The sequence below is a fragment of the Ursus americanus genome, chromosome 23 (assembly GCF_024610735.1).
Source record: "Ursus americanus isolate L20-20 chromosome 23, mUrsAme1.1.p, whole genome shotgun sequence".
Taxonomy (NCBI): domain Eukaryota; kingdom Metazoa; phylum Chordata; class Mammalia; order Carnivora; family Ursidae; genus Ursus; species Ursus americanus.
The window spans coordinates 585,641-613,334 of record NC_142149.1 but is presented as its reverse complement, the minus strand read 5'-3'; the positions used below and the strand labels follow the sequence as shown (position 1 = coordinate 613,334).

General features: G+C 49.0%; 1 protein-coding gene across 3 annotated transcripts in view; it reads left to right on the top strand.

Moving 5' to 3' along the window:
• Positions 1-27,694, top strand: part of FOXK2 (forkhead box K2) — an 85,342-nt gene that overhangs the window by 41,939 nt on the left and 15,709 nt on the right. Inside the window, exons 2-9 of one of the 3 annotated variants that reach the window (XR_015721214.1) lie at positions 325-519; positions 3,524-3,671; positions 5,942-6,088; positions 11,392-11,585; positions 12,386-12,561; positions 13,577-13,873; positions 14,252-14,461; positions 24,189-26,401. Coding sequence is in view for 2 of the 3 variants with exons in the window: in XM_045774863.2 (XP_045630819.2) it covers positions 325-519; positions 3,524-3,671; positions 5,942-6,088; positions 11,392-11,585; positions 12,386-12,561; positions 13,577-13,873; positions 14,252-14,461; positions 24,189-24,385 (1,564 nt within the window). In the remaining variant the exon portion in view is untranslated. Of the gene's footprint in view, positions 1-324; positions 520-3,523; positions 3,672-5,941; positions 6,089-11,391; positions 11,586-12,385; positions 12,562-13,576; positions 13,874-14,251; positions 14,462-24,188; positions 27,293-27,694 lie in introns of those variants that run through there. The other 2 variants (XM_087853965.1, XM_045774863.2) reach the window with 2 other exon arrangements.

Below are 27,694 nucleotides of genomic sequence, written 5' to 3'. Positions count from 1 at the left end.
CCAGGTAGACTTGCATATTTATTTTAAAAGGAATAATGCAGACTAAGTCATGTTTGAGTCTTTTTTCTACTTACATTTGGCTGGTCTAAAGAACGTATTTATTTACTAGTGTTTTAAAGTCATGAAATGCCTTTTTGTTCTTTCATTCATTAAGCGAATCGTAACACATGGGGTGAGCTTGAAGTGAGCTTCTCGATGGCTTTTGCACACCAGATGAAGCTCCAGTGGCATCTGGGGACACTTGGGCTCTGTGTCCTGTTGTAGGTGGGACGCCCACCCTCCATCCTGGCAGACAGGTGCTGACAGTTGGCTTTTCTCTTTCAGGTGCACGTTCAGGTTCCCGAGCACAAACATCAAGATCACGTTCACTGCCCTGTCCAGTGAGAAGAGGGAGAAGCAGGAGGCTCCCGAGTCCCCGGTGAAGCCTGTGCAGGCCCACATCTCGCCCCTGACCATCAACATTCCAGACACCATGGCCCACCTCATCAGTCCCCTCCCCTCCCCGACGGGAACCATCAGGTACAGCAGCTCATGTGGAGGGCAGGGGTCACCACAGGGTCGGGTTGCAGGGGTGTGCCTGCTGAGATGTCCATGACCGCATCCCAATTTCATGCCTCACCTCCTGCCTTGGGACTTGCAGAAGCCATCATAAGTCACAGTAACGGGCAGGAGCACACAGCAGCACTGCTCCCTTCCCGGGGTGGACACAACACAGAGAGGGAGGTGTGAGGGTGCTTCACATCCCATTCAGTTTTCGAACACCCTTTGCTCCCGGTTTCCTGCGTGTGAAACACAGTTCCCAAATGTTCCTAGTCTTCACTTATGGAGTCTCTGTACTTGAGTGTAAGTTGAAGGGGCAGGTGATTTGCCTTTTTGGCCTAAACTCTGAGATACATTTTCATTTGCATCTTGAGTTTTTTTAGTTTGCTGCAATTTCATGGAAATTCTGATGACTTGTACTTTGGATCGATGAGTTTGACCACAGTGAAGCGACAAACTTGTGTTCATCATGATGTCCTAAGAGAGACTGGGTGCTTCAGGGAGCAGAGGTCAGCGGCTTCGGGGCACACTCTAGGTGCAGAACCCAGAACCCGGAGGACAATGGTCAGGTTGTGCTGAGCTCTCAGAGGGCACTAGCTGAGAGTCAGGTCAAGAACAGCCATGGGATCCTGCAGATGCGTGTGCTTTGAGCAGGTTAGATTGCCGCGTGTGGTTGAAGTGGAGCTCTGCTGTGAGGCGGGCGGAGCTCAGATGTGTCAGGCTTCTAAGTTCTGTCGGCTCACAGAAGAGAGGACTAGTGATCTTAGCTGTGAGTGATGGAGATGGAGGTGCAGAATGAACACCGTGCTGCTCTCTTGATCAGGCTCCTGCCATCCAGGTCTGTCCAGGGCACGGCTGGGCGGCGGGTGGGGTTCGTCTGGTCTGTCCAGGCTGTTGCTGCATGTGGCAGAGCCAGGGAGGGCACACGGAGAACTGGGGACTCTGGCTTACACATTTCAGCCAAACACTTCTATTTCTAATCTTAAAAACAAGCATCAGCAGTAGGCCTTCTGGAAGGGAATCCGTATTGGGTTTATTCGTAAGCGGAGGGAGTGGTGAGTGGACTGGCTGCGGCTCCTGCGGCCCCAGGCCTGGTGTTTTGCGTGGCAGTGGCTCTTGGCATCAGGCCCTCCCTCCTCTGCCTCCTCCTGTGGCTGCTGTGCTGGGGAAGCTGCCTCTTTGTCTCCCACTTGGTTGAGTTTGTCCACATGTGGTATGTCGACCAAATGACCACTGTGTCAGTGGAGAGGCAGCCGTCAGCAACTCTGTGACCAGATCTTTGTTCAGCACTGTGGAAGCACGTGGAATCCACAGAGGAAGAGGAGCAAGCCCTGTGTACGCAGTGGGAGACCAGCCCATGGCGGGTGCGGCAGCCTCGGAAGCGGCACACCAGCTCACGAGACACGTGGTGTGGACGCCGGGCCAGCCTCTCCTCACCCTCTGCTCTGTCTTCCTCTTGTTTTCCTTGCTCTCCCTCCTCACGCCCCAGTCCCTCACACTGTGGCCAGCGTTGGCCCGTGTAGTCCCCTCACTGGGCAAGATTAGCAGCCTGGGAGCCCGGCTGTGGACAGCTTATGGGTGGAGCAGACTTGCCTTTTCCAGACCCAGCATCCAGCCCTGTCGGGCCACCCACCTTCCCCACGTCAGCACTTCTTCCACGTTAGCTGGTCTTTAAGACAGAGAAGTGTACGTTCCATGCAGTCCTGCTGCTTCTCTCCCTAGAGCTTTGAGAGTTGTTCTGGCCTGAGGTAAACACCCGGCCAGTGAGTGAACACACACTGTTGGTGCGTGTCCTGTTGGTGTGTGTTCACGGCAGAGCGACCCGTCCTGCTGCAGAGCATGCCAGGCCAAGAGCGTGTCGCCCCCTCCCCTTCCTCTCCTCCTGCTCCACTTTCCACTCAGGTTTTTGGAGGTAACTCCTGTCTCAGGTATATTTTCCAGAAATTTTCTATGTATTTTCAGTACTTGTCTTTCCCCCACCAAACCCAGCTCTGATCTAACCGCGCATACTGTTGTGGGACTTGATGGATTTCTTAGACTGTCTTACCTTGGTGTCCTTCCGCTTCCATGGCTCATTCTCTTTTTAAAGTCTGGTCCTGCATAGAACAGGGAACAGGTGCTCAAATGTGGAGTTTGGGGAATCACCACAGATGAGTGTGGATGACCTTCAGTTACCACCGAGATTAGGAAGCAGCACCCCAGTCCTGCCTGGTGAAAAAAAGCACACATGTTTTAAAAATGGGTTCCTTGGGTGCCCCGCTGGCTCAGCCGATAGAATATGCAACTCTTGATCTTGGGGTCGTGTGTTCCAGCCCCATGTTGGGGGTAGAGTTTACTTTAAAAATAAATAAATAAGTAAATAAATAAATAATTTGAAAAAAATAGGTTCCTCTTTCTGTGTTTAGGGTGTGTTGTGTCCAACTGACCTGACTCATGTGCTCCATGGCTTGATGCCACCTGAGTTCATGTCCGCAGCCTCATCCCCTCTCTCTGCTTCCTGTGCTTGGCCTGGCTGCCTTCCTCTCTCTCCACACTGTCCCTGACCTTTCTGGTATAGCTGGAGGCCATGTCCTTGGTGGGAAGGGAGTCAGTGGAGTATGTGCTCTGTGTCCATCTGCCAGGCTGGAGCCCTGGGGCCATCACATACGGTTCTGTGTCCTTGGTAAGTTCCAGAACCATGCTGAGCTTCCAGAACCTTGGTAAGTTCCAGAACCACCAGTTTCCTCACTGGTGAAACAGGTGGACCACTACCCCCTTTGAGAGTTTGTTTTCTGATTATGTAAAATAACACATGTGAAGCAGATATCTGTTCCATGTATCTCCTGGAGTAATCCTAAACTTCACAGAGAACTAATGAGGCCATGTTCCGTAGGAAATGCTGATATGCTTCTATTTTATACTTGAAATCAGAATGGGTCATGGAAGCACAGTGCGAGGTATGTTCTATAATAAACTGATAGCAGTGACCTTTTCCCGTCCACAGTGCTGCAAACTCCTGCCCATCCAGCCCCCGGGGAGCAGGGTCTTCGGGGTACAAAATGGGCCGTGTGATACCAGCTGACCTCAATTTAATGGCCGACAACTCGCAGCCAGAAAATGAAAAGGAAGCTTCTGGTGGAGACAGCCCAAAGGTAAATGTTTTATAGCCTTGAAACAGAACCCGGGGCCGTCACACAGCCAGCTGTCCTCACTTTGTGGTCTGTAGGTCTATGAACATCCCGATTAGGGCCTTTGAGATTCACATCAGAGTGGATGTGTGGCTGGTTGTGGGGCCCGTCCCTTGTTCTTGGGGTGGGGTCTTGAATTCTTTTAGTCATTCAGCACTGGGTGCTCCCCGGTGGCATCTGTGGGCCCAGCTGCTGAGAGCTGAGCTGGTGGAGGATAAGAGAAGCCCGTGGTCCTCACAAGGTGATGTGCACTGTGTCCCGGGAAACTGTTCCTGAGGTTTCGTCCTCTCACAGATGCGGACGATTGTGCATGCACTTGTGTCTGAATGCATGTGTGCGCAGAACGCACCTTTTTGGGATGGTCCACGCTGTGACCCTGCATGTTTTTATCCTTTGACCCAGTAATGCCCCTTCTAGGACTGTGTCTAAAGGAAATGCCAAAAATCTCAAACATAAGGTTATATAAAATAGAAAATTGAAAGCAGCCTAAATGCCCCGTAAGAGAAGAACGAACAAGCAGGGGAGTATCGTGCAACATAGCTGCCGATGTGGAAGTGTCCTTGGCATAATGCTGAGTGAGAGACATAAAGCAGTGCATGTATTATTTTATTTACATATGTGTGCAGTGTGACATATTTGCAGTACAAACTGCACGGCCGTGGGATGCATGCGCCGTAGCCATGCCCCGCCTGTCTGCTGCAGTCAGGAGCCTCCTGTACAAGGTGTGCTGAGCAGGGGAGGTGGGCACAAAGAGGCGCCCCCTGTAGGATTCCATTTTGTCCATTTGCCTTTTTAAAATCAGTCAGAACTAAATTGTCTTTTTTCCGGGATGCACTCTGAGATGATAAAACAAGATTATGATTACTATAGAATGTTAGGAGTAATGGTGGCCTCTTTGGGAGGTAGAGGCTGTGGGCTCAGGGCATATGGAAGCTTCTGGAAGGTGGGCTGTGTTCTCTCGACCTAGTGTTGGTTGTACTGACATTCACTTTATAAAAAGTGTTATATATATAAAAAGTATATCCATGTTACATTTTTCATCTAGAATAAAGGAAGCACACCAAATGGCCTAAGCGCAGGGAAGTGAAGAGGGCTTCATGCTCTCTCCCTGGCGCCTGGTGTGGTCTCCAGCGGTGCCGGTCTGCCTGGACCTTTCGTGTAACTCAGAGTGTGTCCACTCAGGGTAGATGGGGCAGCGCCCAGCCTAAGTGCTCAGGAAATACTAGCCATTTAAAGGTGGGGTGCTGGGGTTGCAGATGATTCCGTCTTTCTGTGTAGAACATGTCCCCACCGCTGGCTGTCAGAACGGAGCATGGCCTGGGCAGTTGAAGCCCATGTTCCTCTCCCTGGCAGGTCTGTCTTCCTGCCTCGTCTGTCAGTCAGTCCTTGCTTGTCTCTTCTTTGACTCCTTTTGTGTTTATCCCTAAAAATGTCTAAATTGCTCATTTTTAAGCCTCATGTAATGAGTATTGTCTTGAATATATTCTTTTGCAGCTTCCCGTTTGCATTCACTATTATGCCTTCTGGTTCATTTAAGTTGATTCGTACATTTTCCACTTCACAACCAGGGGTGTACCCTCTCCCCAGTGGGCATATTATGCATGTGTATGTGGCGTTCTGAGTTGTTACGGTGACAAGGAGCTACTTGTGACCTGGAGTGCACTGGAAGCAGGGATGTCCGTGTTCTGCCGTATGCGCAGCAGCCCTGCACACTAGAACAGCACCCGCCCAAGTGCCTGAGACCCCAGGGTCGGAGCCCAGCATGTGGCATATGGTGCCCCCCTCTGTATGGGATTTCCTAGCGTGAGGAGCTTCTCAGTTGATGGGACGGGTGGTTCCGAGTGGTTGTCACCTTGGCTTTCGTGTGCTTGAGGGTCCACCAGGGCCTGGGAGGGAGTGGCAGTTCCCTCCCCCCGCGTCGCCATCCTGACCCTTCACTTGATTGCTAGATCCATGTGACGGGCCTCTGGCAACGTGTGTTGCCCTGGACTCTACTGAGGTCAAGTAGCTTTTTTCGTTTCTTTATGTTTTTTGGTTTTGCTGTGTGGCATTTCTCCTTATGTGGTTTTAATATTCGTTTTTACACTGCTTGTACACTTTTCCATTTGCTTTCTGTAAACTTTCCAAATGCTTTTCAATCAGATATCTTCATAGTAAGGAAAACTAAGCGTTTTCCCAGGAACACTTAATTTTTGATAACTTCAATAATTTCTCTTTTTTTCACTTAAATACAGGATGATTCAAAGCCACCTTATTCCTATGCACAATTAATCGTACAAGCAATTACGATGGCTCCTGATAAGCAACTTACTCTAAATGGAATTTATACTCACATCACTAAAAATTACCCGTACTACAGGACAGCGGACAAGGGCTGGCAGGTAAATCTGTTTCGGTTTGTTATGAAGTGTTTCTGTGACATGTCAGTAGATGCTGATTGACAACTGAAAGGACACTTGAGCTGCTTTCCGTACCTGGGGCACGGGGCAGAGGTAGAGTGAGGCGAGGGAGACCCTCTTTTGCTCAGGAGGAGAAAGTGTTGGAGCCACTGTCCCCGCTCTCTGGCCTCTGCGCAGAGCCAAAGGAATAGTGGTTCTAGAAGCAGGCCTCAGCCTGTGGTTTTTAGGGTCACTGTCCCCATGGATGGGAAAGGCATGGATTATTTGAAAGGTTTCCCTTCAACCATTGCAGTTAACTTCCTGTGTCTGAAGTAAAGGAAAGTTAAAAACCCAGCCCATCCTTCACTTAGGCTTTCTTCTGTCTTCCTTATCTGCATCTGCTGGCGTACCTAGCTTCTCGAAGTCTACCACAGAGATGGTTTTCAGACTGTTTTATCAAGGAACGCTTTCTTCAGAAGGTCTCCCATCGGGCCGTACATAAACAGATAAATGTGGTGCTGCTCTGTGTAAATTGGGGAGCCCACCTGCTTGTGTGCCTCTGCTTTCAGATCATTCCTGGGGTATCTGGAACCTGAGCCTCCTCAGAGGACTCTCTGAAAAATCAGTGCTTATTTCCTTGTTCAGCTTTTTAATTTAATTTTTAAACTTTGACACTGTAATTTCTTTTTCTTCTGTGTGTCTGTGTTCTGTGTGTCTGCTTACTGGATGTACAGTAGGACCTCTCTAATTCAGGCAGTATGGGAAAGGCAGATCTGAAATACAGAATATTAAAAGCATAATAAAAGAAGAAACATACGTTTACAGTTCTTGAATTCATTAAGTCACAAGGAATGGCAACAGTCTTTCGGGCTTAGTGAGTAAATGATCCTTTGAGAAATGTGTCTGCTGAACCCTAACCATAACCTAGTGGTGGGGGTGGGGGGAACCATTTTCTGTTTAATGAGGGGCAAAAACTTTTTTCTTCCTCCTGTAGACGTATAAGCATGTTATAATAAAAAATAGTCCACCAGCCAAAACCTGAACATTTCCTTTGTAAGGGGTCTTTAGTCATGTGAAGGTCTTCGATTGTGGAAGGTACAAAATAAGAACCAGCCTCCCTGGCCTGAGGCATCTGTACCCTGCCTGCCTCCCTGTGCACAGCTAGTGGCATTTCTTAGTTGGCAGGGAGGAGAATGCTGGATTTGGAGAGCACTTTCAGATCCGGCTACCTGCAGGTCTCTCAGCACATTGGACAAGAAACCCTGGTGATACTGACGATATTTTAATCTAGAACAGCGTGGCTGTGCTTCAGAGAAAATGTAAAACAAAAGAAACAGAGCCAGATGATAATCTGTGTCCGTGTCTGGTGACTGCATGTGGAACAGAGCTCCCTATGTGTGGGCAGGTGAGGTCTCAGGGTGCCTGTCAGGGGTGTGCTAGGGTTTCAAAGGTACAGCTCACTGTGTGTAGAGTTCTGGTGATTGGAAACACCGGTTAGCTGGGCTTAATGGGAGTATTTCTGAAAAACCTGGCCAGGCTTAGAATGATCTCTTTCCCTGTGTTTCCTGACATCCATTTATGCGAGAACTGCTTCCAAGCATCATGTGGTTTTCTGGCCGAAGGACAAAGGCCAGCTCTCAGGGGTGGGCCCCTCCTGGCTTCAGTCTTCTGGGGAATTGTCGGGTCAGGTGTGGTCCCCACGCGCACCGATTGCTCCTGGCCGCTGGAAGTGACTTCGTAGCGTACTGAGAGCAGAGAGAGCAAACACAGCCGCTGCAAGGCAGGCACCCTCTCTGTTCAGTTGTCATTAATGTTTTTACTGAAACATCTTCTTTTCTGTCTAGATCAAGGTCCATAAGGGTGACTCTGCGCTTCTTGCCTGTGTCAGGCCGCTCCTGGGACATTTCACACCTCCTGGCTCCAGCATTTTATCAGGAAAGGGATTTCATGCTGCACTCCCCCCTTTAATTAATGGACATGCACTCAATTTGTGTCTGTCCTCAGAGGTCCTTCGCTGTCCCCTGTACTGACCCACATGTGTCCTTTTTCTGTCATGAGAATTCTCTGAGTGCCCTTCCCAAAGTGACCACCCTTAGAGTCTCTATATGCATGAGACCTTGTTCCCTTTTCCTCACTCTTGGCTTAAAACAAAAGAGCCTTTCCATTTTGCATCCTTGTTTCATAAAATTATGAGCCAGATCTGCTTTCTTTGCTAGATTTTCTTTGCATAGAGAGTAGGGGGAGACTATCACCTAAAACAGTCCATTTTTAAAATGTGGGTTTCCGGGGGCTCCTGGGTGGCTCACTTGGCTAAGTGTCCAACTCTTGATCGATTTCGGCTCAGGTCATGATCTTGGGGGTCGTGGAATCAGGCCTTGTGTCAGACTCCCTGCTCAGTGGGGCATCTGCTTGGGGTCTTCCCCCCCCCCCCCAGCTCATGCTTGCTCGGTCTCCCTAAAATCAATAAATATTTTTAAAAGTTTTTTTAAAAAGAAAATGTGGGTTTTCAGACTGTCTCCTGCCCTCCCCTGTGGGGTGAGGGAGGTGGCTGTGCAGGGAGCATGGGACCTGGTGAGCTTGAGCCCCGCACTCTGCATCAGTTCCTAAGAGACATGTGTTGGCACTCCCACCATTCCTGTTCTGAGGACCTAACGGAAGTCCACCGCTACCTTTGAGGCTTACTTTTAGTATTTTGCTTTGTCTCCCCATGGCAAAGGTTTTTGATTGGTCTAGAGGAAACTCTAGGATAAAACAAGATGTGACTGTGTCTGGAAAGGTGGCATATTTCTTTCCTTTGGTTGCATATTTATGCCAGAATGTTCTCTTATGATTTATAATTATAATTTTGCCCAGCCCAGAGTTGAGGTATTTGTTATGACCAGAAGTTTTAATTTCGGGCCTCTGGGTCTCTGAAAGGACCAGAGTTGGTTTCTTCAAATAGAGGGAGTTCTCGGACTTACCTCATTCTGTACATTGAACTCTCCTTCTGAAAGGCACTTGACATGTTCCCTTCCAATCAGTTTCTTTACGAGTCCTTAGTAGAGCACTTGGTGTGATTGGGACAGACAGGCAGAAACTAGGGTCTAGGCAGGAGTGCTGGAGGTGCTCATGGAGGACGGTGACCAGCTTTGCACCTTTCCCCCGGGTCTGGGTCAGCTGAGGGGATAGCAGGGAGGAGGGGCTGGCACTCAGGGAGGGCGGGTTCTGTGTAGCAGCCTTGATTAGGGGAGGATTTGGGGGGAAGAGAATGTGCTCAGTATTGTAGATCCTTTTCTTCGTAGTTCGTTTTAAAGAATGATAAGCTGCCTTTTCTCTGCATATAATAATTTCTGAATTATTAGAGTCCGAGTCAGTGTGCAAATTACAAAGGCCTTAAATTACCTTAGAAACAGTTACTTTATTCTGTGTCTGCATTAGGTATCTCTTACTACTTACTCATATTTTCTAGTCTTGCTGGCTCTTTGTTCTCTAGGCTCGTTGCGAGTGGAGAGGAGGTTAGACCCTGTTGTGATGGTGCCTGGTAGGTTCTGTCCCATTTTCAGGACAGTAAATATACCAACTCCTTCCTCTAGGAACTTGGGTGCAGTTGCCAGGGCCGTGGAACCGCGGCCCCTGGTCCTGTTCTCCTTTACCAGGGGGAAGAAATACTAGTGCCCCAGTCCCCTGGAGTGGCACTTCCTGCCTCCAGACTCCTCCTGTGCTCACTTCCCTTTTTCCTCATAGCAACACGCACAATACAGTATTAACAGCCTTCACGCCGGGGCTCCTCACCTCCCATGCTCTTCACTGCGGCTTGGTGGTCACTTCTGAGGACCTCTTGACCCTCACTGGGCAGTCGTCTAAGGATTGTCTTGTTCGCAGGTGGAGGGCCCTGTAGCGTCATGGTCTGGCTCTGCTTTTCTCAACCCACAGCCTTGGAGTTCACCTTCTTTCTCCTCCAAGCACAGAAAGGTCTGTGTGTATTTAGAGAAGGATTGTCTTCTTTCTCTGGTGGAGGCCCCAGGAACAATTCGATTTTCCAGAGGAATTGATAGAAAGGTATTTTGGTAATTAGCTAAACTCTGTGATAAAACATAATAGTAAGTATCTGGTTATTAAAATATTCTAAATCTCACGGAATGCATTTATTTATAAACAATTTCACAAAACACAGACACAGTGTAGCGTGCACCGTCGTGTTGCCGGCGAGGTGCCTGGCTTCCACAGACTTGCGTGGTGTTCGTCACAGCCCGTGACTGGTGAGGCCCTTGAACTGTCCCCGAGATGGGCTGTCAAGTAGAATTTGATACATTTTGATTTTTGAGCCACCTCCAGCAGTTGGGTGTTTCAGGCTGTGGCTAACAGTTCTGTTAGAAGGTTAATTGGGGGAATTTAGAAGTGATTTTTGAATAGCCCGGAATTTTACTGTGAGTTTGCCACCCCTTTGAAACTTTAGTAGTTTTTAAAATTTTAAATTTAAACGTTAATGTAAGCACACGAACTGAAGTGGATACATGACTTTCCTCCCGCTGTCCCTGACCTTTTGGAGGCTCAGGATCAGGTGTGCTGCCAAAAGCCGTTCAGGTTGCAATGGGGAGCTTTCCGGAAATCGTCTGTAAACTGCGAGCCAAGCTTTTTGTAACAGAAAGAATAGAGTAGGGGTTGAGAGAGAAATTTTCTGTATGTGCCTCACAAGATTATTTTGTGGATCAAATTTAAAAAACATATATGGAAGCATTTTGGAAAGTGCTCTTGTTACTGGAAGATGGTGTCCATACTACTTCCCAACCTTTAGCTCCTTTTTCTCCTTTGCTGGTTTGCTGAATACGTGATACTGGATTAATTCATTTCAGACGGCTGTGACAGATTCCTGTAAGCTAATTCTGTGCTCAAAAAGTATTTTAAAGGGTTGGCTTATTTTGGCTCTGTTCGTCTCTTAAGCAGGGAGAGGCCCGAAGGAAAGGTCAGATGATGACAGTGATAATCCTTGGTTTCCTACCTGGAAAAAAGATGGAAGTTGACATTTTTCCTGTTGGAAATTGCCTCCTTCCCTGTGGTGTCGATTTCCCACCCTTCCTTGTTCCCCAGGTCCCCTCCTTGCCCCTGGTGCCCACCCTGCCACTCTGTTCCCAGAGCCGTGTGTCAGCCTCTCACACCCTGAGCCCCTTCTTCACTCGGGGGAGAAGGGCTGGCTCCTTCCAGCACGGTGCTGCCCTCTGCAAGGCTGAGTGCTAGGTTTCTACTTTGCAGGGCACTAAAACTGGAGCACATTTTGATTTCTCAGCAAAGAAATATATGAATTCTACGTATTTTTTTATGTTTCATAGAATTCAATTCGCCACAATCTCTCTCTGAATCGTTATTTCATCAAAGTACCACGTTCCCAGGAAGAACCAGGCAAAGGCTCATTCTGGAGGATAGATCCTGCCTCTGAAAGCAAATTAATAGAGCAGGCTTTTAGGAAAAGACGGCCTAGGGGCGTGCCTTGCTTTAGAACCCCTCTGGGACCGCTCTCCTCTAGGTAAGGAAAAAAGACAAACAAAAAGACCTCACTTACTGGTCAGTGAATTTACCTTCCATGTATTGGTCAATTTTCCTTTTGCAAGTGAAGGAACTGCCAAATGCATTATGATTAAATGTTTGGGGTGGGGATTTGAAAAGTGTTGGATGCTACCCATGGATTTTTTCTTAATAGGGGTCTGACACAGCTTAGATTGTTGACGAAGTTTTCTTTAAACTCTGTTCCCATGTTGCCGTTGTGGCTTCATCGGACTCATTACGTAATTGCGTTTGATGAGCCGTGTGTGTTCCTTTTCCTTGGCATGTGAACAGCTCTTTAAAGCCGCATTTTAGCTGCTTAAATTCAAGATTGACTTATACAGTGTTATTAATTGCCTGATTTTCAAATTATACATTTTTAGCTTATAGATACTCTGTTTTTAAACAAACAAACAAACAAACAAAAGAAATGACCGTGACATAAGTCTTAAGCCCCTGCCTGCTTGCACACTGCTGGCTCCTGATGCCGGTGGACGGGAGCTGCTCCCACAGGGCAGCCAGTCCAGCTCCGCGGCAGTGCAGCCTGTGCTGAGCACAGCGCTGTGGTGGCCCAGTACTGGCACACTGGCTGTCACAACTGAGTGAGTCTCACTGGGGATCCATCTCAGGTCACAGGCATTCACACAGAAAGTAGGGCTTACAGAGCCGTAGTCAGCAGAAGACAGAGGACACCCCTTTTTTCCGAATGCACTTTATTGAAACAAGGCAGCTTTATGAGTGCTTTACCTGTAAAAACCCACTGTCTTCTTTTTGGTAATCTAGAAGTGCCCCAGCCTCTCCCAATCACGCTGGAGTGCTGTCTGCTCACTCCAGTGGTGCCCAGACCCCCGAGAGCCTGTCGAGGGAAGGTTCACCGGCCCCCCTGGAGCCCGAGCCCAGTGCCTCACAGCCCAAACTGGCCGTCATCCAGGAGGCACGGTTTGCCCAGAGTGCACCAGGTGAGATGTGCAGAGACAGGGCAGGCGTGGTGGGCGAGGGGTGGGTCAGAAAGGCAGGGGCGCCAGGCTCCTCAGAGGGGACACAACAGAGGCCTTGGCTCCTTTGTACCTGGTACTTTCTGCATGGTACCTGCATGCTGTAAGCTCTGAGAAGCTAATAGCTCTGTGAGAATTTAAAAAATCAGTGAACATTGTTTTACATAAATAGCTTGTGTAGATGCCTGAAATAATTTAGAATTAATTTGTTTCTTAGTTGCTTCATCGTTCAAAAATTATGAAAAAAATCCCCCACCCAAAGAAATAACTAGACATTGATTTGCAGCAGAAACTGTTCATTTAATGAATAGGTGAGCATTTCATTACAAAGTCGCGGTGCAGAATAAAGATGTGTGCCCTGGAGAATTAAAAACAGAAAACAAAAACAACACAAAAAACATAGCATGGAAATGTGTCCGAACTAATTCTGTTATGGTTCCTGTTTGGTTGGCAAGCTGTGCATTTTGATACAGTGGGATTCCTGACCGTGCTGGGAGCATGTCACCCTTGCGTAGCCCCCGTCAGCCGAGTGTCTCGTCCTTTATTCTGCACCCAAACCAAAAGGAGCAGAGGTTGCTTGGCAGAGCTTGTAACTGTCTGGACTTGCGGTTCCCTCACATCCACCGTAAGATGAAGACTTTGATCCTGGGGGAGCGTGGCCTCTTTGGGGCTCAGTTGGCAGCTTCTTCCCATATACTGTGCCGACATTTTCTTCTTCATGAGGAAAGAACTGTTGTAACAGGTCTGAACAGAGCAAGAATTGCATTTTTAGTGGTTAGATAAATGAATTAGATAATGTCCATTAAAATACCCCATTTCTCCTATCATGCGTGACTTCACTGTTACAAGGTGATAGGGGGCACGTCCTGTCTCATTAGTCCGTGTGTTGTGAGTGGGTGGTTGTACTTGGTCGGCTCTGGGACATGGTTGGAGGAAGGCGGGTGACTGCACCTCACCGCCGCTCCCTCGTCCTCCCCAGGCTCGCCGCTGTCTAGTCAGCCCGTTTTAATCGCCGTGCAGCGGCAGCTGCCACCGACCATCAAGCCCGTCACCTACACAGTCGCCGCTCCCGTGACCACCTCAACCTCGCAACAGCCTGTCGTGCAGACGGTGCACGTCGTCCACCAGATCCCTGCCGTGTCTGTCACCAGCGTGGCCGGCCTAGCCCCTGCGAGCACGTACACTGTCGCCGGCCAGGCCGTGGTCACTCAGGCGGCCGTGCTGGCCCCTCCTCAGGCAGAGCCGCAAGAGAATGGAGATCACAAAGAAGTAAAGGGTGAGTGGCAGAAGCAGCCCTGCGCACGGATGCCCAGCAGACTTGTTCATCTGGACCCCTCTTCTCTTTTTTTCTTTTTTAAATTAATTAATTAATTTGAGAGAGAAAGAGAGCGAGCATGGGCGTGGGGAGAGAGGCAGAGGGACAGGAGAAGCAGGCTCCCTGCTGAGCAGAGAGCTCGACGTGGGGCTCGATCCCAGGACCCAGATATGACCGGAGCGGAAGGCACACACTAAACTGACTGAGCCCCCCAGGCGCCTCTGGACCCTTTTCTAATCATGTAATGTCTTAGGTTTGCCGGCCACCTGGTGAGACTTCTGTAAGCTTTCCAGTAATAATCCGTTGGTATCATTTCTTTGCCTTTTTTTTACATTTCAGTGAAAGTGGAACCTATTCCTGCGATTAGCCATGCCACACTGGGTGCCGCTAGCCGGATCATTCAGACGCCGCAGACCGCCCCAGTCCAGACGGTCACCATAGTGCAGCAGGCACCTCTAGGTCAGCACCAGCTACCAATAAAAACTGTAACACAAAACGGGACTCACGTGGTGCCAATCCCTGCCGCCGTCCACGGCCCAGTGAACAACGGTAAGCAGTGTCCTCCACAGGTAATGGGGTATGGATATCAAGAACGAAGATCCTTTGTTGTCCTTTTTATGAGTGGCAGTGTTCCATATTTTGGTTCCGACTGTTAAAATTTAAATTTTTGTCTGACGAAATGTTTGCATTTCTAAACTATAGGAAACTTTTTTTTCTTTTAAGATGTTATTTGTGTGAGAGAGAGTGAGCGCACACAAGCAGGCAGAGGGAGAAGCAGGCTCCCCTCTGAGCGGGGAGCCCGATGTGGGACTCGATCTAGGACCCTGGGATCATGACTTGAGCCGAAGGCAGATGCTTCACCGACTGAGCCACCGAGGCATCCCTAAACTATAGGAAACCTCAAAGGGCTGTAGGGTACCTGGTGAGTGGTTGTGGGTGTCAGCTCTCATGGGGTCCCACTGGAGGAGCCGTTTGAGCAGGATGACTGTTTCTGTAAATAGAGGAATACTGTTGTCTTGCGGTGTGTGGATACCTGGGTGTGGTCTAGAGGTAACAGGAGGTTTGGGTGCTGGTACCCACCTGCTGAAGTGCCCCCTGGGAGGGGTGCCTCAGCAGATCTGTCCAGTGGCAGTGCCCTCCCCTGGGCGTGTGCGAGGTGTGCCTGAGTGTGTCTGACAGAAGCCAAGAGCCCTGCTCCTTTGTGCACGTAGCTCTTCACGAACGTTCTGACATCAACGAATAGAGAAGACAGGACAGACCAGGGGAGCTTGGATTTTAAATAAGGGCACAGATGGGGTGCCTGGGCACAGTCGTTAAGCATCTGCCTTCAGCTCAGGACGTGATCCCGGTGTTCTGGGATCGAGCCTCACATCAGGCTCCTCTGCTGGGAGCCTGCTTCTTCCTCTCCCACTCCCCCTGCTTGTGTTCCCTCTCTCGCTGGCTATCTCTCTCTCTGTCAAATAGATAAAATCTTTTAAAAATAAATAAATAAGGGCACAGAGAACCTCCTTTCGCTGGGGCTTGTGGAGCAAGGTGAAGGGTGGGAGGCCTGCTGGCCGTTAAGTCAGCTAAGGAGTTCAGTGTCCTTATTGCTGCTGCTGTTTCAGCAGTGGCTCCTTGCCCAGGTGCGTGGAGTGCCTGCTGTCCGTCAGGACTCAGCAGTGGCCTGCAGGACCTCAAGTAGTAGAGTCAGGCTGCTGGCCGAAGGCAGCTCTCTGTGCCCACAGACCGTTCCTTTGAAAGAGGGTAGGGAACAGAAGTCTTAGTTGTGTTGACCTCCCTCTCCTTACTGAGCTGTTAAGGAACGGAGGAGACTGGCAGCATTTACCTCGTGGGATTCAGATTCCCACTCTGCCTCGCCCCAAATGCAATGGAAGAATAAGATCTGGAATCTTTTCTGGGGAAGACTAACCACCTAAGAGTTCTTTGTTTTTAAATATATATAATAGCTAACACATGCCAGCCTGTGGACAGATAGTGCAATTTGCAGTGTCACCCATTTAAAATGCTTTCTTCTCAGGCTCTGTGTCTACTAAATATTAAGAGTCGTTTGGGCCTTGCTCTTTTCTCTCTGAATAAGTTTGTCATTGTGGCTGGTCTTGATGCAGCAAACCTGTTGGGTCCTGGGTGCAGCTGGAAGCAGGTGGCATTGGGAGGTATATAGTCGGTCCTCTTCTGGTTTAAGTCCTGCTCGGTCTGAAGCCGTGATGCAGGCCGGTGACTCCCTCGGAATCCCTCAAGGACTCCCTCTCAGAGTCCCTGACAGCACATATGGCCTGGGGGCCCAAGAATGTGCATTTCTAACACATTCCAGGTTGTCTGAAAACCACTGGTGCAGGTCAGGGTCCACCTACCTGTCTGCTGGAAGAAGTTGGAAAAACTGTGTATCCCTTTCACATGTGTAAGTTGGCATCTAAAATTTTTCTTTACAAATTTAATAAGCAAAGGATTAAGTTGTCCACTATTGAAAATATTGGTGTTTAAAAAAAAAAAAAAGTTTTACACCATTCTCTTAAATGTGCTACTGGGTCTGAATACTGCCCTGATTCGATACCCACTCTCAGAACGTATCAACATCCAGACAGGCCCTCTTGTGCTTGTCACTCATGGATCTTGCACGAATGCCAAATACTTTATGCTTGAATGGGGTTTATTGAGCACATTTTTTACTCTGCAACAAGAGAATGCAGAAATGTTAAAGATTTGATTGTCTGTGACTGTAAGGGTTATCAATTATTACTCCAGTTGATCAAAACCAAAAATACAGAGGCGCCTGGGTGGCTCAGTCAGTTAAGTGTCAGACTCTTGGTTTCAGCTCAGGTCGTGATCTCAGGGTCATGACCCCATGTCGGGCTCTATGCTCAGCATGGAGTCTGCTTGAAATTCTCTCTTCCTCTCTCTCTCTCTCTCAAATAAATAAATCTTGAAAAAAAAAAAACCAAAATATAATTCTTTTTTTTAAAGATTTTATTTATTTGACAGTGAGAGACACAGCCAGAGAGGAAACACAAATGGGGAGCGAGAGAGGGAGAAGCAGGCTTGGTCGAGCAGGGAGCCCGATGTGGGGCTCGATCCCAGGACCCTGAGACCATGACCTGAGCCAAAGGCGGGTGCCTAACGCCTGAGCCACCCAAGCGCCCCTATAATTCTTATAAAATAAAATTGTATTAAAGATGAATTTCTTAATCTCGGAGCTTTAAAGAAAGCACACAATGATCATTGACGATCACCGCAGGGTCAGCCCCAAGGCCCTTGTTCCCTCTCAGAAGAAGGAAGGGTGGAAAAAATATTGAAACTCCTTCCAGTTTTAGTCATCTTTTAGCAAAAACCATTTTAAATTATGTTTATTGATTCTTTAATTTGGTTGCAGTCTTTTACTTAGGAATCACTGGCCTGGAAAAGGGTTTTTTATCCAGTCAGTAATGATACCACATCATAGCACCTGTGTCTTCAGCAAACCTTTGTTCCCCGTTCCATCGTGACACGCTGCTCCCTAGCGGCAGCGCCCTGCTGAGTGGGTGAAGGAGGTGCTGTTGAGAAAGGGGAAGAGGTGGCAGATGAGCTTTAAGAATCCTTGGGCAAAGAGGGTGACCTGCAGATGGCTCTGCTTACACAGTGTCAGGTGTCGCTTGGGTGCTGCATGGCCTGTGACTTCCTTTACTCGTGAAAGTCACTCTTGAGAAAGGAAAGCAGTACCTGTTATTATTAATGAGTTGTGAAAATCAGCAGCTTTGATATTTTACTTTTAAGCTTGTTATTATGGAAAATGTCAAACATTCCGGAAATTAACTCACAGCCGATCTCGTTCCATTCTCCCCCATCTGTTCCCCACCCAGATCCAGACGTAGTGTCATTTCATCTGTTAATATTTCAGCATCTCTGAAAGAATTTCCTTGTACTGTGTAAGCACCATGCCCTTATTGTAGTTTTCAAAATTAGCAATAATTCTTTTATACCTTAGTATCTCTTTAGGATTCCAATCATCTATTCTTTTTTTTAAATAATCATAAAATATACATAACACAGTTGACCACTGCAAAGTGTACAAGTCGGTGGCATTAAATATACATTCACAGTGTTTTGAAACCTTCACCTCTAGCGAGTTCGGAAGGAAGCTGTATACCCAGTAAGCAGTTCCTTCCTGTTTCCCTCTTACTAAACCCTGGTGGCCGATAGTCTGCCCTCTCTGTGGATTTACTACGCTGGACACTTCCTGTAAATAAAATATGTGGCCTTTTATATCTGGTCTCTGTCAGCATCACGTTTTGAGGTTCCTTGATGTTGTAGCTTGGGTCAGCTCTTCCTTACGGCTGAATGTTTCCATTTTTGTTGCTTCATTCATCAGCTGATGGACATTTGGACTGTTTCTACCTGCTGGCTTTTGAGAATAGTACTGCCGTGAACATTCGTGTATATGCATTGGGTCCTTGTTTTCACTTTTGGGGGTTGTAAACCTAGGAGTCGAACTGCTTGTTAATATGGCGAGTCTGTGTTTAATTTATTGAGGAACTGCCAAACTGTTTTCCACAGCAGCTACATTTGCATTCTCACCAATGATGTATGAGATTCCGATTTGTCTAGGTGCTGAACATCGCTTGGTATTTTCTGGTCTTCCCCCCTCATGTCCATCTTATTGGGTTTAAAGTGGTTTCAGTGTGGTGGTGGTAGTGGTTTTTTACGAGAGGGAAAAGGCAGGGAGGGGTGGGGGCAGAGGGAGAATCTCCAGTAGATTGCCCCACTGAGCATGGAGCTCAGGGTAGGGCTCGATCCCACAACCCAGATCATGACCTGAGCTGAAATCAAGAGTCGGAGGCTCAACTGACCGAGCCACTGAGGCGCCCCAGGTATCAGTGGTTTTGATTTGCATTTCCCTCATGACTAATGGTGTTGAGCATCTATTCATGTGCTTGGTTATTTGTCTTCTTCAAACAGATGCTTGTGTAAGTCCTCTGCCCATTTGTTGTTGTTGAGTTATAGGTGCTCTTTATATATTCTGGATCGTAGGTCCTAATCAGATATGTGATTTGCAAATATTTTCTCCCATTCGGTGGTTTTGTCTCTTCACTTTCCTGATTGTGTCTCTGATGCAGCCGTTTCGATTGTGTAGTCTCATTTATCTCTTTTCCCTTTTGTGTCCTGTGCTTTGGGGTGTCCTAAGAATCCGTTGCCACATCCGAGGTCGTGACGACTTACCCTGTTTTCTTCTACTAAGAGCTATGTAGTTCCAGCTCTTAAGTATAGGTCTTTGGTCCATTTTGAGTTAGTTTTTGTATATTATGTGAGGTAGGGCCTAACTTCACTCTTTGGCATGTGGATGCCCAGTTGTCCCAGCACCATTTGAAGAGACTGCTTTCCCCACTGGATGGTTTTGTCACCCTTACCACTTGACTGGAGAGCCTGGGTGGCTCATTTGGTTAAGCATCTGCCTCAGCTTGGGTTGTGATCCTGCAGTCCTGGCATCAGGCCCTGTGTCAGGTTCTCTGCTCGGCGGGGAGCCTGCTTCACCCTCTCCCTCTGCCTGCCACTCCCCCTGCTTGTGCTCTCTCTCTCTCTCTCTGTGTCAGATAAATAAATGAAATCTTTTTTGTTTGTTTAAAAAGAAAATCACTTGATACGAGTTTGTTTCTCTCAGTTCTATTTCATTGATCTCCGTGTCTGCCATTATGCCAAAGCCACAGTTTGATTATAGTTTTGTAGGAAGTTTTGAAATTGGGAAGTAGGAGTCCTCCAACTTTGTTCTTTTTTTTTTTTTTTTTTTTTTCCAAGATTGTTTTGACTGTTCTGGATACCTAGCAATTCCATGCAAATTTTAGGATCATGTTTTCCATTTCTGCAAAAAAAGATTTGGGATTTTGAAAGGGACGCACTGAGCCTATGCTCCAGGCAGTCGTGCGGTGTGAATATCACGTCTCTCAGTCTGTGAGCACGGACATTGAATTTCCATTTGTTTAGGTCTTTAATTTCTTTCAGTAATGTTCTGTAGTTTTCAGTGTAAAAGTCTTGCTTAAATTTCTTCCTGGTTTATTCCTTTGGGATTGTTTTCTTAATTTCCTTTTGAAGTTGTTCATTGCTACTGTATAGAAATACAGCCAGTTTTTGCCTGTTGATATTGTACCCTGCAACTTTGCTGAATTCATGTATTAGTTGTAATCGTTTTTGGGTTAGGGGGTTTTCTTATGTGGATTTACTAGGATTTTCTACATACAAAGATGATGTCATCTCCAGGAGAGAGAGTTTTACTTCTTTTCCATTTAGATGTCATTTACTTCCTTTTGCTGCCTAATTGCTGGGGCTAGAACTCCAGCAAGGTGCTGAATCTCAGTGGCAGAAGCAAGCATCCATGTCCTCCTCCTGACCTTAGGGGGAGAGCATCGTCTTTTACCATCGAGGCTGATGTTAGCTCTGGGTTGTCATCTACGGACTTTATTAGGTGGTTTTCCTTCTTTCTGGTTTGCTGAGTAGCTTTATCATGAAAGGGTGTTGAATTCTGTCACATGCTTTCTTCGAGAGAGAGAGAGAGAGAGAGAGAGAGAGAGCACACACAAGCCGGGCGGGGGGGCAGAGGGATAAAGAGAAATCTCAAGCGGACTCTCCACTGAGCAGGGAGCCCTACATGGGGCTCAATCCCACAACCCCGAGATTACGACCTAAGCCAAAATTTGGACGCTTAACCAGCTGATCCACCCAGGTATCCCTGTCACATGCTTTTTCTGTGTTAAGATGATCATGGGTTTTTTTCCTTTATTAATGCAGTGTGTTGCATTGGTTGGTTTTTTGTTTTATGTTTAACCACCCTTGCTTCCCTGGAGTAAATCCCACTTGGTCATGGTGTGTATATATAACCCTTTTAGTATGCTGTTGAATTTGGTTTGCTCATGTCTTGTTGAGGACATTTGTGTCAGTATTTGTCAGGCATGTTGTCTGTAGTTTACTTGTAGTATTTTTATCTGCTTTGGTGTCAGAGTAATGCTGGCCTCAGAGAGTGAATATGGAAGTCAGGCCTGGGCCAGTGCGTGGTGATGGACCCTCTTCCTGGCAGCTTCTGGGGCTGCTCGACCTGCTTCCCATAAAACGTGGTTCTGGCCATTCCTCAGCCTCTCTTCCCCCACTGAGCAGTGGTCTGGCCAAAGGTGCTCAGTTGGTCTGTGCTGAGACCGCTACCCCCGGCTTCTGTCGGGGGGTGGGGGCAGTGGGTGTCAAGAAGAAAGGTCGCCTCACTGCTGACCGTGTTCTCCGGTGACCCTAACGGAGAAGTCCCGGACCAACACTTCACTTGTCGTCCTCAAGTGTCTCCATCATGCTCACAGCTGTCATCTTTTTTCCCTGCGGAAAAGGGCCTCCAGTCCTCCCGCGTGTGCAAGGGGTCTGGCCCTGCCAGGTTTTGAGGAGGTGGAAGGTTTGGTGGGGATGCAGATGTGCGTGTCCTAGTGCCTGCATGTGGTGCTCTGTTGACTTCGTCCCGTTCGGCCCTGCCTCCCCCAAGGGCCCCTTGCAATGTTGCTTCTGGAGCTAGCATGGACCTGCCTGACCAGCGTGGCCTTTTGCCCTGTGTTCCGCATGCTGGTCTGCAGGGAGGCGCCTGCCGAGGGCGGTGTTGCACTCAGCCCTGCTGCCCTATGCCGGGGGCTGTGCCTCCAGGCACCTGTTGTGCCCACCCTGTGTGAGGCTGCTGCTCTGTGCGACTTCCAGACCTGACCTCACGCACTTGGCCCTCCGTGTACACCTACTCACATGTGTTTGTGATCCGCAGTCAGTATCACGGGGCACGCGTGTTGAGGGTGGCACAGGACTTGAGTCGGGCACGCTGGCCCCCCGAGGTCGCACACACCATGCCCCTCCTCCTGGGCTCAGCTCTCACCGTAAACACATGTCTTTTCACAGCCTATTAGTGCCCTGTTTTTCACGTTTTGTGTTTTTTCTTGATTTTCCTGTTTAAAATGAACCAGAAGGGGCGCCTGGGTGGCACAGCGGTTAAGCGTCTGCCTTCGGCTCAGGGCGTGATCCCGGCGTTATGGGATCGAGCCCCACATCAGGCTCCTCCGCTAGGAGCCTGCTTCTTTCTCTCCCACTCCCCCCGCTTGTGTTCCCTCTCTCGCTGGCTGTCTCTCTCTGTTGAATAAATAAATAAAATCTTTTAAAAAATTAAATAAATAAATAAAAATAAAATGAACCCGAAGCACAGTCCTGAGAAGGTCTGCTGTTCCAGGCACCGCAGGCTGTGACGTGCCTTGTGGAAAAAGGTGTTAGAGGAGCTGCTTCCAGGCACGCGCTCAGTGGGTCACCACTGTAGGTTAAGTAAGTTGTCTTTAACCAGAAACACACGTAGACAACGTGTGTGTTAGTCGGTTGACAAACGGCAGCAAGTGCCCCGTGTGCTGCATGGCTCAGTTCACTCATGCTTGTGTCAGGCGCCGCTCACGCTGTGTGGGGTGTGTGTCCCACCGGAAGAACTTGGGCTGCACGTCCACGCCGCCCCAGCCGCCGTGCGGGCCCTTGTTCCTGAGAGGGACGGGGCACTTACTCTTGAATGAAGGAACGCACGGTGCAGAGGAATTGGAGGCCTCCCATTAGGCAGGGTCTAGCTGGCCCCTTTGTTCCCTGAGGGCTGGCCATGCGTAGAGCCCCACCCTGGCCTCCTGTCTAGGTCAGGAGGTATGTTCTCCACAGGGCCAGGGGCTGACAGCTCTCCGGGTGGCCGGCCTCCAGAGCCCCCTGGGACCCGTCTGCCCCAGAGGATGCTCTCTCTCCAGCCCCATGTGTCACACAGCCAGCAGACAAGCCCGTCAGATGAGGCGTGTGAGGTCAGGACTGCTGCTGTGTGGTCTCCTGGGCGGCCGAGATGTGGAAGACCGTGGCTGTCCGTAGCTAGTCCGGCAAAAATCAAGTAGGACAGGTGCTGTCTCATGAGTGGGCCACACGGCAGTGATGCCTGAGGCCCCTGTGTGAGAAGGAGGGGTGGAGACTGTCCAGAGATGCAGCCTGGATGTTTCCTGCGTCCAGTACAAGAAAGGTCGCTCTAAATTGCAGAACTGCTTCCTGTACCCGTGGCTCACACTGGCGGCCCCTGTGTCATCCCAATGGTCAGGCAGGGTCCGCGCAGCAGCCAGCGTGCATCCCCGTGCGTCCCCGTGTGTCCCCGTGCGTCCCCGTGTGCGGGGCCCTGGGAGGGAGCCTGCACTCTCCCTGTGTCCCGGCTGCTTGCACCCCTGCACCTCCTTAGAGGAATCTGTCACCAGGCACGTAGGGTTGGCGCTGGTCTCCTTGGCCTTGCATTTGAGTTCCCGATTTGTCTTTCTGCAGCCTGAGTCTGTCCGTCCTTCCGACTTACCAGGGCAACCTTGCGCTCATCTGATACTTCCACTCCAGGACACATTCCCCCGTCTGTCTTCTTCCCCCTTCATCTCTGCTTCCTCGGTCTGTTTCCGGGGTTTGGTCTGAGGCGGGGCCTGAAGGCAGTCACATCAGGACTTAGGTACCTCACGTGGGGACACTGATAAGGCTGGCAGTTCTGCCACCTCCCAAGGGAGGTCCAGGCCTTCCTCTTCAACCCAGCCCTGTCTTCTTTCTTTGAGGAAGCGGCACTTTCTGGGTAAGGGAGCCACGTTTCTTTTTTCATCTCCTGGAGTTGACCTGCTTGTGCACAGCGTGCGGCAGATGAGGGCCAGAGAAGTCCCACGCCAGCCTGTGGTGAAGACCTGAGGGAGGAAGTGCTTGGTGGTGGAGGTGGGGACCAAGGAGAAGTCGGGAAGCCAGCCAGGGGCTTGTGAGCACATGTCTGCTTGTGAACTCCCTAGATTCACAGGGCTCAGGAGTGGATTTGCCGGCACAGACACGGGGCTTTCCTTGTTGCAGCTCTGTTAGCCTGAGCCACATGTCTGCTCCCCTTCTCGCGTGTGAAGTGATGAGGAGTGCTCGGCGTGGTGTGGGGCACAAGGGGCCTCTGCACAGGGGAGATGGCCGGCGGCAGCCCCTTCGCCCGACCTGAGCCTCAGCCTCCCCCCCAGTTCTCTGAAAGATAGATACACGCTATTTCAAGTAAAAAAGATGCCAGCTGTCACTGAGAATACCCACTGATCTTGCTATAGGGTTTCTGGTCCCCAGCAATCCAGTCCAGACTTCTGTGCCCCTGGCCACTGCAGGCCATATCAGTCACACACAGGAGCCCACCCTTCGGGCACAGAGCCTGGACCGGTGGGTGCCTGGGGTCCCATGGGGGCCCAATAGGGGACGAGGATGCACCCAAGAACATGGGGTCTGACTCACTGTCTCTTTGCAGCAGTGGCGAGTCCTCTGCACATGTTGGCAACACACGCGTCGGCGTCGGCGTCCCTGCCCACAAAGCGCCAGAATGGCGACCAGACGGAGCAGCCAGAGCTGAAGCGGGTCAAGACGGAAGACGGCGAGAGCATCGTCATCGCCCTGAGTGTGGACACGCCGCCGGCAGCCGGCAGGGAGAAAGGTGTCCAAAACTAGCGACTGGGACAGCTTTTCTTACTTTAATATCAACTCTTGTGGTGCCAAAAGGAGACACTGCCTCTCACCGACACTCGGAGCGCCTTGTCTCGGTGGGTAGAGGGCCCTGCGGTTGGACTTCACCTCAGCACTGAAAACACAAAACCCAGGTGGCCTTAAAACTCCTAAAAGACAGAAATCACACCTGAACAAAACCACATGCAACAAAACCTGGTTCCGGCAGTGTCTCCCCAGCCCGAGCTCAGCTCGTCACTCCGGAGCAGAGCTGCTGGGACAGGGCGGGAACCGTCCCCGCCACCCTCCCAGGACCCCTGGGGCTGGCACTGGTAGATGAGACAGTATTTTGTTGTTCACATGTGGAATTAGAATATTTTGAGGTGTACTTTCTTTACAAAATAACGGGGTCTTTGACATTTCAGATCGCTCCATTTCTACTCTGGAAATTTTGGAATCACACAGGACCTTTCGTGTTGATTTCATTTGGGGAAAAGAAACAATGTAGTTCTGTTTTTGTTGTCTGTTCTCAGCCATGGAATGGTTTCCGTTTGTCTGTCCTGTTAACGTGCAGATGGAGCTACTTGATGACATCTGCAGGTTTTCCGTGTTAGAGCAGGTGCCGGATGCATCTAGGACAGACGGACAGACAGACTGGACAGATGGATGCCCACGCTGGGCCGCATGTTAACCATGACTGAAAGAACTGCTGGACTCGCGGAGCTGCACTTAACTGGGTCTCTTTCCTGCTTTTTGTTGTTTGTTCCTTTGTGTTGACTTTGTCCCTGGCATAATTTTCCACTCTAAGTAAAACAAGCCTCCTAAGTGTTGTGTGTGTTTAAAACGACAGAACTGTTCCTACTTCATTTGGAAAAAAGATTCAGTCTTTTCCACACACCCTTTTCAGACAAGTGTCACAGGTCTCTCCGTGGCATGTTCGCTAGTCACTGTCACCGGTTCTAGGCACAGAGCCGTCGTCCGACCAGCTGTCCACCTGATGACGCTGCGGTTTGCCTGGCTCGCGGGGAGCAGGTGCTGGGGTGGAGCAGAAGCTGCGTGTTAACACAAGGGTCTCGGAAACATCCAGGTCCTTCTCTGGTTTGTAACAGGAAATCCCCCTCAGCCTCTCAGAACTGAAGCAGTCCTAAAGCTGACTTCTCTCCTACAGAAAACAAAAGTGAGACGAAAGGAAACAAAGGTGAGACAGTGAGCAGTAGGGGCCCCACCCGGCCTCAGTCACACTGCCCCAGAAAGAAAACTGCTGGCCTTTCCAGAGTGTTCCAGGGGGTCAGGGCTGAGCAGCCGTACAAATAGAAGAGGGCTTTGGCCTTATTGTGGACTTTTAAATGTCATCATCATCATGTTATTTATTTAAATGTAGTTATTTTGGTATTTAATTCTTTTTTTTTTAAAGAGAGGAAAAAAACCCTGTATTTTCCTGGTGGAATGAAACGGCTCAGAATGGTATATTTAGGCAATTTTAAATCATTTATTATTTACCTACAGACCAAATATGATAAATCTGTTCTAAGTATTGTGTGTCAACCCACAGTATGGAGCTGTCACAATGTTATTGCAGATAATGCATATTAAAAATTATGAAATTACTGCACACTAGCTGGATTTATAACAGCCATTTACAAAATAAAAACAGAACCATCATGTGAATGATAGCACGTGTGTGACAGTAGCAGTTGCGAGCTCAAGCACGGATGGACCGGAGCACCTCGGGGCAGCGGTCCGCAGCTTCCAGGCACTTTACAGACTCCTTGGAATGTATATTTTTGTCTTTTTACTCAGAAGGTTTGCAGTTTGCAAAATAACTCAGATTGCATTGTGTTTTGTGTAGGGTCCGGTCGCTCCACTGGGTGGTCCAGACCTGCCCGTCATGGCTACTGCAGGCCCTGCCTGAGCTCTGGGCGGGTCAGGACTGCCGCAGCAGGACACTGGATTGGGCAGATGCATCGCATGTCCTCCTGAAGATGTGTCTACACGGCTGTGTGCCTGTCACCATCCAGACAGGTGGGCAGTCTCCCTAAGTAAGCCCAGTCCATCAGTTGGTTATGTCTGAGCCTAAAACACAGACCCTTGTGGGTCTGGAGGGATTTCTGCTGGGATTATAGATTTTAAAAAATCCAGTTCTCAAATGTAAAAAAAGAGGAGGCTAGTGTTTTGGTGTAAGGTAGCTGGCGTGTGCCTTTTTCAGAGGGCTTGGGGGCCTTTTCCTTCTTGTTGCCTCGTTCAGTTGGCTAATTGGCACGTGAAAATGTAAAAATATCAAGGAGAGGGTAGGAAAAAAAACCATGGATTAATAAACAGCCATATCCCAGAGGCTCGTAAAAATGTTCCATTTAGCTCTGAATTTCCAAGAGCCCTCAAAACACCCAGGGTCATGAGCACATGTCCCTTCCACCCTGCCTGATGCCACGTAGCACTGAAGTCTCAGCTGTTCACTGGCAGTTCCTAAATGTCTTATTTCAAGAGGTTTCTGCTTTGATCTTTGCCAAACTTCCGAGCTCCCCAGGGAACTAGAAACTTCGTTTCGACAGCTTTGCCCTAAATCAAAAACACAAGAGAAACTCACATGTGAGCCACATACGACAGGCCTGTTCCGAGGAGTGGGCACGAGTTTGGATCCATCTTACTCTGGCATCGTTAGTCTCCACGTGAACAGTTGAGCTCCTTAAAGACACCATTCCCTTGGCCGTCCTCCCCAGCATCGTGGTCAGAAGGGGCAGGGCGGGGCCAGGACTTGGGATCTCTGTGCTGTGCGGACACAAGGAGATAAGTGACAGTCTTCAAGTCCTAACCTCCACAACCCTAGAAAGTATAGTGGTGATCTGTGTGCAAAGATTTGAAATTTTAAAATTACCAAGTTCCTGAAATTCAATAAAATATTTTTACTAATTTTAATTGAATACAGAGTATCATTGTCATTTTGATAAACTTGAGGCAAGTGGTTTTTTTTTTTTTTTTTAACTTGTGCTCTGAGCATGCCGGAGGCCTAGAGAACAAATGTGTGAAGGAGCTGCTTGTGTGACCGTGGTGTCAGCTCTGCCACTAGGAAAGGGTGTTGCGTGTTTGCGCGAGGAAGAGGCACGGGGCGTCACAGGCGGTGGTAACGGGGTCTTGCTGATTTTTACCTGTGACGCTGCAGCTTTAAAACCTATTTGAGGTTGTGGCTGTTGCTGTCACTTCTTCTGCAGACTTGCCTCCAACTTAAGAATCACGGTGACTGCACACCTTGAGATTTCTCCTCCTGTGGATGAAAGTCTCACAAACGAGGCACGTGGCTGTGCAAGCTCCACACTCGAG